The following is a 12,365-nucleotide window of genomic DNA, read 5'->3' as shown; positions in this document are numbered from 1 at the left end:
TCTTCCCTTTCTGGCCAAAAACCAGAAGAGGAGGAAGAGTGGAAGAAGCAGAGGAGGAGGAAGAGGAGGAGGAAGAGGAGGAGGAAGAGAGGAAAAGGAGGAGGAGGAAGAAGAGGACGTAGAGAGGAAGAAAAAGGGGAGGAACAGGGGAAGGATGAGGTGGAGAAGAAGAGGAGGAGGGAGAAGATGAAGAAGAAGGGGAGAGGAGGAGGAGAGGAAGAAGAGGAGGAGGAAGAAGATGAAGAAGGGGGGAGGAGAGGAGAGGAGGAAAAAGAAGAGGAGGAGGAAGAAGAAGAGGAAGAAGAGGAGGAGGAGAGGAGGGCGGAGGAGGCACCAAGGCAGGGGAAAAGGGCTTCGCCGAGGCGAGACCCTTTTCCCCCGTCAGGCCGCCTCCCTGGCCGGCGGAGGAGGCGGCAAGCAGGGGAAAAGGGCTTCGCCGAGGTGAGACCTTTTTCCCCTGCCTGGCCACTTCCCTCGCCAGCGGAGGGAGGCGGCAAGCAGGGGAAAAGGGCTTCGCCGAGGTGAGACCCTTTTCCCCCGTCAGGCTGCCTCCCTGGCCAGCGGAGGAGGCGCCAAGGCAGGGGAAAATGGCTTCACCGAGGCGAGACCCTTTCCCCCCGTCAGGCCGCTTCCCTGGCCAGCGGAGGAGGCGGCAAGCAGGGGAAAAGGGCCTCGCTGAGGCGAAGCTCTTTTCCCCTGTCAGGCCGCCTCCGTCCCCAGCGGAGGAGGCCAAGCAGGGAACGAGCCTCGCTGATGCGAGGCTCCTTTCCCTGCCTGGCGTCCATCGCGGGGGGGGGGGAGAATCCCGGGGGCGGGTCCAAACCGGGGCAGGACCGTGCAGACCCGCCCCAAACCGGGAAAGTCCCGCCCCCCGGCGGGATATGGCAACCCTATACACAACTGCTTGTTCAGGATTTTTCAATACATCTTCAAGCTGCCCCAAATTTTCTGTTCTCAGGAGCTACAAAAACTGCCCCAATCAACCATTCTATTCTGGTAAAGAAATCAGAAGGCTTAGCTTTCTTCTCAGTAAGTTCAAAGACTGTTTGAAAGCAGAAAATAGGTTTGCCTTACAGCACTGAGTAACATTTCCAGGATTCCAGTTCAGATAAGAGAACAGGAAGTGCCAAAATCTTCTCATTTTCAGTTCAGACTTACTCATTTAACTATTGAGTTAACTGCTATACTTAAGACTGGATGAAGGAAGATTTTTTTCAGGCTGCCCTTCACAGAGGTCTGTTAAGAAAATTTGGAACTTTTAAAACTTACTCTAGTTGTCCACCCATAGGTTCCAGCTGTTGGGGTGTCAGGGATTGGATGTTATGTGAGAAGACAGTAAATAGCTCCTTGTGAAACATCCAAAAAAGACATATGTGCACATAAAGTCATGTTTCATGTATTTATGTCACCAATAAGATTCGGCCTCTTTGCTTGTTTCAATTATTTTAATAAAAAATATCAATCATCATAAGGCACCTTCTTTCAGTCCTATTTCTATATTGCACCCACATTTTTAAAAATATGGGGCATAACTGCATTGTACACATATTTTCATTTTCTGAAAACCAGTGACCAAAAAAACAAGATCAGGAGGTTGATGATATGTACAGTTCTGCAACCTTAGAAATGGATTAACCAAGGCAACCTGTAATCACCAATAAAGAATCTCTGGTTTGTTCATATATATCAAGTGAGACCACTGGTCAATCTAGCCAAATACTACCACCTTTAACTAGGAGCAGATCGTCAGGGTTGCACTACTAGCCCTACCTGGGCATCCCTTGGGGTCTTTCATCCAAGCAGTGAACAGTCTCAAGCCTGCTCAACTTCCAAACTCAAATAGGATTACATGTATTCAGGGTGATGTAGTTGTCATATAAAGAATTCCTCTGAAATTAATTAAGCAGCTTTATCATTTTTGAATAAGGCTTTGATATTTAAAAGTAGCATTTGCATTTGAGGAAGGGAACCTGCAACTAGTCAGCATTTGTTTAGAAATATTCTTTACAGTACCAACTCTGAAGAGCCAAGCAATTTTTAAGCTAAATGGGTCTTTGAAGCATAGCTGGAAATGGCAAGTAGCAGCATAAAAAAGGAAGGAAGGAAGGAGAGTTTGGCCTCAAGTTGCAAATTTCTTACTCTAGTAGAGGGGTGGGCAACTGAGAAAATAACTAGGGGGGCACATTAGCCCTCCAGGACACCCTTCACTGCAGATGTTTCTGCAAAATAAAAGAATAAATAAACAACTCGTATTATAGGGGACATGGGACCCCCTTTTGGGGATTTCCTTTGGGCCCATGAAGGGCATTATCAAACATTTTGAGGCAAACAAGATTTGTTTTGGAAAATTTTGTTTTGACTTGGGGAAGGGGGTCCAGTGGACATCCATATGTGATACAAATACCATCTATACTCCCAGAGATAATTTTGGGGCATTTGGGGAATAAAAAACATTCTTAACTCAAGGGGTACATAAAAACTGTCCTGAGCATGGCATGTGGCCCATGGGCTACACTTTACCCACCTTGACTCTAGTGCAATCCAGAGAGAATTGTTTTGAAATCCAAGCAGATTACACTGAAATCTATTTTCACCCTACATGGTTTTTTTTGTTCCACAAGGATTTGCAAGATGGTTGAAGTGTACATTTCTACTGCTGTACCAAAGGTAATATAAAGTCATTATTATTAATGTCAATAATGATCTGATAACAGATTAACAATTATGACTAATTATGTATAATGTACCAATCATTCACAACCTTTCTTAAAACATAATTTCATCTGCTGAATCCTTACCTTGTTCTCCATTTTTGTTTTCAGAATCATCAAGCCTGCTCTTTTCCCCAAATGCTATGGTTGGTCCTTGCTTCATCAACTTCAGCAGCTTGTTTTCATAAACAGCCCTTGTGGAAGCTAAAACAAACAGGCCAGAAAACAATAAATTTTAGATTCAGCTTGCAACACTTCCCAGCGCACTAAAATTTCAGGAACTTTTATGTTCTCAGAAAGGTTGATAACCATAGAGCTAAAGGAAATCTTATATGCCTCTATGTCCCACTCTCTCATCAAAACGTCAAAATAACACCTACAGCAATTCTAGCTATTATTATTATTATTATTATTATTATTATTATTATTATTATTATTCACTTATATCCTGCCTGTCTCCCACTACAGGGATTGAAGGTGACAATCAACACATTTAAAGTAATGCAATTTCAAAACAATACAATAGAATGAAACTGTATAAATATAAAAATTAAAAAACAGTTAACAATTTTAAAAGCTAAAAAAGCCATGCTTTCAAATGTAAAATATGTTGAAAACTATGCAAACCTTAAACCCTAAACAACTTTTAAAGCCCAACCCTTGTCAGTTTGAAAAAACTGATAGCACAAGAATGTTTTTATCTGCCACTAAAAGGAGAGCGAGGATGGAAGTTCCAGACCCTGGCAGCAGCCACGAGAAAGTCCTCTCTCTTGTTGCTACCAAATGAGCCTGAGAAGGTGGGGGGACAGAGAAGGGCCTCTCCGGAAGATCTCAACACTCTAGTGGGCTCATAAAGGGAGATACAGTCCGTCAAATAACCTGGACCCAAGGCAGTATAGGGTTTTATAGGTCAAAACCAGCACTTTGAATTGTGCCTGGAAATGGACCGGCAATCAAAGGAAGTTGTGTGCTCCCTGTAACCAGCTCCAGTTAACAACCTGGCTGCAGCTCTTTGGGCCAGCTGAGGTTTCTGAGCATTTTTCAAAGGCAGCCTCACGTAGAGCCCATTACAGTAATCCAAGTGGGATGTAACCAAGACATGTACCATTGTGAACAGTTAGGACGATCCAACATCTACTGAACCACTTTCAGCAATTTAAATCTATTAGATCTAGTACTGTCACCAGGTGCAACATAACATTTCAAGTGTTTGAACATTGCCTTCATATCTCCTGTTTGGTTTTCTCTTTTGCAGGCTACACGTACTTATTCATTGAACTCTACTTCTCTTTCATACCACTGACTACCTTCATTGCCCTCTTCTAAACCTGCTCTAATTTGGGGAAGAAAACATGTAATTCTCTAGCAGTTGATGATGATTTGCAAATCCCTAGCCAACATACTGTAGTAAATGTTGAAAAAGGACATGAGTCACATTCCAACATAATTTGCATGACCGTATATCCCCATGTTCTGAACTGTATCATTTTCTTATACTGTGGTTTCCAAAACTGGAAATTTAGTAGTATTTCTCATAACTTTAAAACTATGGTTTCATCAATTCAGACTAAAATTTCATTAGTGTTACTGCAGCCACTTCACACAAAAGACTCATATTCAGTCTTTCATCAGTTTCATGTTGAGGGGTTTTTGTTTTATAGCCAAGCAAAGTTACCTCTGTCAATATTTACCCTCTCCTTCAGTGCAGAACTTTGTATTAATCTCTGCTCAATTTCATTTTGTTAGTCTTGGATATTCATTCATTCATTCATTCTATAAGTGTTTGTACTAAAGGTCAAAGATCGAGAAATGACATCATCATCAGTTTCCAAACCTGAGCTCCAGACTGCTCTATGTTTAGAGCCTGCAAATATTTGGCAGTGGCTAACCATGGGAGGCTGACAGTAGTCTTTTTTTAAAGGTATACATTAAATATTTTGCAGAGTGAAGGGTAGGGTTTGGAGTCATTGGAATTAGACAGAATAGTTTGCTGCATTTTTTTTACTGTTGTTGTTTGCCTTCACATCATTTCCAACTTACAGTCTCCCTATGGTGAGGTGTTTTTTTTTTAGCAAGAATTGTTCAGAGGGCATTTGCCCTTCCTCTGGGGCTGAGAAAGTATCACTTGCAAAAGGTCACTCAGTGAATGTGCAGCTTTTTTGATGCCTAATCTGGGTTCTCCTATTGCTGTTATTTTAGTTGTTAGCACAGCGAATACACAGGCTTTTTTTTTACATTAATTAAACAAGATGTGTATTTTGGAACATCTTCAAAATACCCTGAGTCCACAAAATAAGACAAGTTAAGAGTCTGAATAAACAAATGCATATGTTCTACAAAAAGAGCTGAGCATCCTGCCCTGGGGAAAAGAGGCATTTCAAACTATTTACACCCACCTGGTCAAAGTTAGCTTGTTTTGAGAAGCAATTCATCTAAGACAGAAATCACTTCTCTCTACCAGCAACATTTCATTTTAGCCCTTACCCACAATATTGGGTTCTGCTGACCTTTGTACCCTCTCCAACCAGTTTGAATCATCATTAAAATGATGCTTACGTAATATTGGTCCAGCATTGATTCCATATACAGAGAGCTGTTCCCGCAATTCAGTGTCATTCAGAGCTTGAACATCCATCTCATCTTTGGGAGCTTGATTTACAGAGTCTTCTTTGGTTTTAATGCACACATCAACAGTAAGCTTCTCCATCTCCTATTGATACAACCTATGAAACAAGATACAATACTGGCTAAGGATTTTGTCTTAATGCAGTTTTTCATTAATCCCTGTTACATCTGAGTGGTACACACGATTTAACTGAACTGCTGTATCTGGATTCCAGCCAATGTTGAAATGATTTTCAAATGACTTGTCAGTATCACCAAATGAACAGTATAAAGATTTGTAACATCAAAACATTAATAAAAATAGAAGACATTAAATTATGTACAAAGTGACATAATCTTTCTGAAACAGAATCAAAATTATGTATGTGTCTATCTAATCAAATTATGTATTTTAAGAGAAAAACAGTAATTTGCAGTTGGACAGTAAATAAAGCTGACAAGAAAAAAACAGCTTAATTGAAATATGGTGATAGACAAGAGTTCTGCATTAACCATAGATGCCCCAAAAGCCAAATCAATGGATTTAAGAGCAAATCAAGACAGAATTCTAACTGGAAGCCAAAACGACTAAACAGGCCATAGCAATTTGAACGTATCATGAGATGACACAGTTCACTGGAAAAGCCAGTAAAACTCAGTAATGTTGAAGGTAGAGGGAAAAAACAAAAGACCACATTACATATGTTTCTCAGCTTAAAGAGATTTGTTCATAACAGGGTCTCTTGGAGGTCTTGCCCACTCCTGTACTAGAGAAAGGAATTTGCAAGTTGAAACCAAACCCATCTTCCTTTTTTTCTATACTGCTGTCTGCCATCTCCAGCTATGAGCCAAAGATATCATTCATAGGGTTGCTACAAGACAGAGCTGACATGATGGCACAAAATAACAAAGTGGTCTAGTCTGTTGCAGTAAATAAATAAGAATCTTGTGGCAATTTAAAAATAAAATTCAAGCATGAGCTTGTAAAGGTAATTTATAAAACATTTATTGATTTTAGAAATATGGTTGATGGATGCAGATTTGGGAGTTGGCCCAAACTTCAAATCTATTTGGTACAAATGTTACTTTAAGTAAGGATAAGGCTTATCCTGCAACCTAATGTGCTACCAATGTTGTTAAATAGGGGGGAAATCCCACAATGATGGGCTCCTCTATTGGCACAATGGTCAGGAAGGGCAGTGTTTCTTACTGTTCTTCACATTTTATTTTTCTTTTTTAAGATCCAAATAATATTTTGCCAGTTTGGGAGGTGGGGTATTTCTCCTCCTTTTATGCAACACTTCATTTTTAAATATTCTGTTAAACAGATACATTCATTAATCACTTGAGTTGAGAAAATCAACATGGCTGTATCCAATCCCTCATCTCTTTGCTTTTTTCAAGATCTTTCACCCATCTGCATTTCCCTTCTCTTCCCTCCATGCCCTCTTTTGATTTTTTAAAAATAGTGACCTGCAATTATTCTATCGCTGAGCTTGGAAAAACCAACCCTCCCTTCCCTTGCTGCTCAATTTCATTTGGGACCGAGAGTGCCCCTGAAAAGCAGAAGAATGCAAGATCAGAAAGAGGTGAGGAGGGGGCATATTGCAAGATTTCCTCCACAAATTCAGAAGAAATACGACTTGTAAAATGCTTTTGATCTCTTCACAAATTTAGTCTTATGTAGGGGTAGCTGTGTTGGCCATTAAGCAAATTCAAATAAAAATCCACCAAACAGTGGCCTGGTACAGACCGCCGGAAAACGGTGGTCTGCAGGTGCCTATTTTACCTCTGGAGGGACGCCGCAGCCGCCAAACAGTGTGTCATCCCTCTGCGGTAAAAAGAACTCGGTTCTTCCGGGTTCTTTTTGCGCCTCCCAGGTTACATCACATGTGTGCCAATGACGCACTCGTGACGTAAGAGACACGCTAGGAAAGTGACTAGGGTGGGTTACACACCGCCATTAAAGTACGGAGTCAGTCTGTACTAGGGTTAGGAAGGTGCTGTGCTTCCGCACCCCCCTAACCCTAGTATGGACTGAGTCCGTACAAAATGGCGGCTCCCCTTCCACATGGGGGCCGCCATGCCGACGTCACGACCGCGCCACCTCTATACGCTTAGTGCGCCCTTTCTGCAGACCAGGAAGGAGCTCCGTTTCGGAGCTCTTTCCTGGTTTGCGGCGCCACTTTGCGTCGCTGGGGGCAGCCTTCAGACGGCTGCGCCCAGCGAAGCAAGGGAGAAAGGGGCCAAGTGGCCCCTTTCTCCTTCTCCTCGCCGCCACGGGGTGTCCTTGGGGCTTGAAGCCCCAAGGACACCCCTTTTCAGGCTGCGGGGAAGTGGCGTTTTGCCGCTTTCCCGCAGCCTGAAAAGCAGCAGATCAGGGCCTCAGCGGCTGCCGTTCTAGCAGCTGAGGCCCCATACACCAGGGAAAGGGGCGGGTACAGCCCAACCCAAATGGGCGGTCTGTAACCCGCCTAGGAAAGTTTATTATCTGGCAACCCTGTCATGGGGTTTTCTTGGCAAAATTTAGCCAAAGTTTGCAATTGCCTAAGGCTAAGAAAGGGTGACTTGACCAGAGTTTTCATGGCTGAGCAGATTCAAACAGTGCTGCTGAATCCAACACTCAAAACACACCACCATTCTGGCTCAACCATTATATATTGCTTGTATTACAATATTGCAAGCTGGGGAGCTTGTTTGAACTCCCCACCCCACCCAAATTACTTGCTCTGAGAAATCATCTTCCCAAACTGCATTTTGCATCCCTCTTTCCACACACACACACATACACACACACACACACAGTGGGCCCTTGTTATTCACTGGGGTTTGGTTCCAGGACCCCCATGGATAAAAAAAATCCGTGGATGCTCAAGTCCCATTAAATACAATGGCAAAGCAAAATGGTATCTCTTATATAAAACAGCAAAATCAAGGTTACACATTTTTTAAAAATATTTTCAAGCTATGGATGCTTGAATTTGTGGATAAAAAAGCCGTGGATAAGGAGGGCCAACTGTACACACACACACACACACCCAGTATGTTGTGAAGATAGGAGGAAAGAATATAAATACCATAATAAATAAATAAGATATGCAAACGACACCATACTACTAGCAGAAAACCTCACAGACTTGGAACGCTCACTAAATAAAGTCAAAGAAGAAAGCAGAAAGGCAGGCCTAGTGTTGAAACATAGAACAAAAATAATTACCACTGAGGAGCAACATAAATTCATCCTCGATAACAAGGAAATCAAAATAAAGATTTCCCATATGTTGGATCAAACACTGATGAGATTGGAGACTGCAGTCATGAAATCAGAAGACTAGGAATGGGAACAACTAGACAAGATCCTAAAGTGTAACAGATATACATCTGAGAATTAAAGTTAGAATCAACCAAGCTTTCATAGTTTTCCCCATCACTATGTGTCCCTCCCTGGAAGCCAAGTTGACTCAATGGAGGCTGTTATATTTCATGATAAGGGAGGGCTCACTAGAAAAGGCAACAATGCTGGGGAAAGTAGAGAGATGTGGAAAGAGAGGAAGGCCTCAGTGGCCCCCAAACTGTGCTCTTGAAGGGATTTTGGACTTCAGCTCCCAGAATCCCAGACTATCGGCCAAACATGGCTGAGGCTTCTGGGAGCTGGAGTCCAAAATCTCTTAAAGGGCACAGTTTGGGGGCTACTGTCAAAATGGACACTCTTATTAGGAGGTCATAATGGGTATGAAATAGTAGTGGAGGACAAGGGGGTCTTGGAGATGCCTCATCCACAGGGTCCATTCCAGGACAGTGTACAACAGCAAACCAATTTAAACGCCCATAGATAGGTCTGTCCCTGGCTTAACACTCCACCAAATGAATCTGAGGAAGGAGACTCAGGTCCAAAACACACTGCAGAAATAATAATCCCAATCTGAGACCGCCTCAACTCCCCTGGCTCAATGTTATACATTTTAATGGTTTTTATTTTATTTTAACGTGTTATATTTTATCTTACAGCTGTATTAACTCTTTAAATTGATGTTTTAAATTTATATATTTTCATATTCTTGTGCTGTTTTTAATTGTATCGTTTTATACGTGTTGTTCGCCACCTTGAGTCCCTATGTTGGGAGAAAGGCAGGGCGTAAGAAAATGAAATAACAGTAATAATGCTGCTGCTAGGGAATCCTGGGAACTGTAGTTCTGTGAGGCTTTTAGCCTTGTGAGGGAAGCATTGTGTAGTTTTGTGAGGCATTCAGCCTCGTGAGGCGTTTTTGTGTAGTCTTGTGAGGCATTGTGTAGTTCTGTGAGGCATTGTGTAGCTTTGTGAGGCATTTAGCTTTTTGTGAGGCATTGTGTAGTTATTTAGCCTTCTCTGTCAGAGGGAGCTCTGGTGCCCAATAAACTACAATTCCCAGGTCTTCCTAGCACTGAGCCATTAAAGCGGCCTCGAACTGGATTATTATCTCTGCAGTGTGTGTTGGACCTAATAAGGCTGCATCCACACTGGAGAAATAACCCGGTTTGGGACCGCTTTAACTCCGCTCCGCTCTGGGCCCCACAACAAACTCCAACTCCCAGAATTCCATAGCAGAGACGGACAAAGAGTTAAAGCGGCCCCAAACCGGGTTATTTCTCCAGTGTGGAGGCGACCTTTGAAAGCTCCTACAGCCACCTCATTTCAGTCTCAAAGGACCTGCAAGATCTCTCTAGACGCTTAAGACACCCATCCTCTGACTAGACCCGCTCCAAACGTGCCTTCCTCGTTCTCTCCCCATTCTTTATACAGTCCAGAGCGTCCTCCAAACTCGTCCTCCAGACTCTCCTCTGGTGTTCCTGCCTCCCTTTTGCCTTCCTGGGTCTTTCTTTCCCGGCTCGAGGCTGTTAAGTCTTCACGCCTCACGCGGGAGGCTGGTCTTCTTGACGACCCCTTTGTTACGTGTCGCCTCCCTCACACGTGACGCGTGTCACCCTGCTTGTAAAGTGTAACCACGACCCTGTTTCAAAGATACAGCCATGTTAGTCTGTAGAAGCAGTCCGTGTAAAGAGATCTTGTAGCACTTTTGAGGATAACCGAAATAAAGAAGTTGCCAGCCTGAGCTTCCCTTGCCCTGAGTCTACTTCCTCAGATGCATACAGTATAATACACGGGCCTATTTGGGAATGCCTAAAACCTTCTTTCTTCTCGTGTTCTCAATCCCTTCAATTTAATTTAAGGTGTAAAATAAATCCCTCCCCTGGAAAGGATTTTCGTGACCCCGACGTGATTCGAACACGCAGCCTTCTGATCTGGAGTCAGACGCGCTACCGTTGCGCCACGAGGTCCTCGGGAAGCTGCTTGGAAGCCAAGCGCCAAGACTCTGCTGCCTGCGCCTTCTAGCTCTTTTTTCCCTTCCTCTTTCCTTCGCGCATGCGCCTGGCGGTGGTGGTGGTGGTGTTGTGTGTGCGGTGTTTTTACACATATTCACCTTATGAGGGCGCCCTGTGTTTCACCTTTTGGCCATTCTTTGCTAAAAGCGACAAGAAACCACACAATTATTGTTCTTCTAGCTCGCTCCCCCCCAACAAACCTAACCAATAAAAGCACCTCAGATTCATCCGCCCTCCCTCCCTGATTGCTTTCAATCTGTCATTTTGAGTGACAGGCCCTTCGTGCCCAACCAGCCAATCACCGAGGAGACCACGCACCTTTTGGGCGGAGCCTATAGGGATATGAAGCGTGAAGTAAACTCACTCCTCCGCCCTCCCGGGTTGCTTCATATTAAGGGACAGCCCCTTCATGTCCAGCCAGCCAATCACCGAGGAGACCACGCCCATCCTGGGCGGAGCCTACAGAAATACGAAGGGTGTGAGGTAAACTCACTTGCCCGCCCTCCTGAGTTGCTTAGTTTTGAGGGACAGCCCCTTCATGTCCAGCCAGCCAACCACCATAAAGACCACGCCCCTCACGGGCGGAACCTATAGGGATATGAAGTTAACCCACTCGCCGCCCTGCCGGGTTGGTTTCAAACCGTCATTTTGAGTGACACCCCCTTCGTGCCCAGCCAGCCAACCATCGAGGAGACCACGCCCCTCCTAGGCGGAGCCTATAGGAATACCAAACATGAGGCAAACCAGCGAGGCCGCCTTCCCAGTTTGCTTTCAAACCGAGTGACGCCCACTTCATGTTCAGCCCCCCAACCACCATGGGGCCACATTCAAGTTAAATGAAGGACATGACACAAATAAAAGCCGAAAACACTGACTTAAAAATAAAAAGACATGCTTCTTGGCCAGGCTCAAAATGGAGGAGAGATGCTGGCTAAACGTCAGGAATAAACTCTTCCAGAACAGCCACACAGCCCAAAAACACACACAAAAGAAACCCTACGGTTTTAGGGTTGTTTTTTTGGTAGGAAGTTGCTGGACCCAAATTTTGTTAATGATGATAAATTTGCACCCTTGAACTCCAGTGCAGCGGTGAGAGCGTTGGACTGTGCCTCTGAAGACCAGAGTTTGAATCCCCATTTGGGCCATGGAAATCTATTGTGTGACCTTGGGCAAGTCACACTCTCTCAGCCTCAAGAGATGGCAATTTCAACCCCCTCTGAAGAAACTTGCCAAGAAAACCCTGTGATAGGTTCGCCTTAGAATCCCTCCTCAATGACACCCCTTCAAATATTTAAACAGGGCTATCATATCACCTCTTAACGTTCTCTTCTCCAGGCTAAACATCCCCAGCTCCCTAAGTCTCTCCTCATAGTACATGGTTTCCAGACCCTTCACCATTTTAGTCACTCTTCCCTATAAACCTGCTGGGTGACCTTGGGCAAGTCACACACTCTCAGCCTCAGAGGATGGCAATGGCAAACTTTGAACAAATCTTGTCAGGAAAGCCCTGTGATCGGTTCATCTTAGGATCTCCATGAGTCATAAAAGACCTGAAGGCACACCGCAACAACAGTCTCGGTGACGGAGATGGCAGTAGGAGAGTTACCCATTTACAAAATTTTACTATTCTGAAGATACAGTACAGGCGCACCTCCTCAATTAACAAAGTAGATCTGTTCCTGGACATTA

General features: G+C 43.9%; 1 protein-coding gene and 1 non-coding gene across 7 annotated transcripts in view; both read right to left on the bottom strand.

Annotated features, from left to right (window-relative positions):
• Nucleotides 1–11,121, bottom strand: part of LEMD1 (LEM domain containing 1) — a 41,926-nt gene extending 30,805 nt beyond the window's left edge. The window contains exons 1-4 of one of the 6 annotated variants that reach the window (XM_042466261.1): nucleotides 10,615–10,732; nucleotides 10,065–10,303; nucleotides 5,268–5,434; nucleotides 2,799–2,915 (exon numbers count right to left, since the gene is read on the bottom strand). In XM_042466261.1, coding sequence (XP_042322195.1) covers nucleotides 2,799–2,915; nucleotides 5,268–5,418 — 268 coding nt within the window. In that variant the 5' untranslated portion in view covers nucleotides 5,419–5,434; nucleotides 10,065–10,303; nucleotides 10,615–10,732. Of the gene's footprint in view, nucleotides 1–2,798; nucleotides 2,916–5,267; nucleotides 5,435–7,104; nucleotides 7,126–8,532; nucleotides 8,706–10,064; nucleotides 10,582–10,614; nucleotides 10,733–10,994 lie in introns of those variants that run through there. The other 5 variants (XM_042466263.1, XM_042466264.1, XM_042466266.1 and 2 more) reach the window with 5 other exon arrangements.
• On the bottom strand, nucleotides 10,560–10,631 carry TRNAW-CCA. Its single transcript has one exon. It is a non-coding gene; the product is annotated as a tRNA-Trp (tRNA).
• Nucleotides 11,122–12,365: the final 1,244 nt, after the last annotated feature.

This window comes from Sceloporus undulatus, chromosome 4 (assembly GCF_019175285.1).
Source record: "Sceloporus undulatus isolate JIND9_A2432 ecotype Alabama chromosome 4, SceUnd_v1.1, whole genome shotgun sequence".
In the NCBI taxonomy this organism is placed as follows: domain Eukaryota; kingdom Metazoa; phylum Chordata; class Lepidosauria; order Squamata; family Phrynosomatidae; genus Sceloporus; species Sceloporus undulatus.
This window is presented reverse-complemented; position numbering and strand designations above follow the sequence as displayed.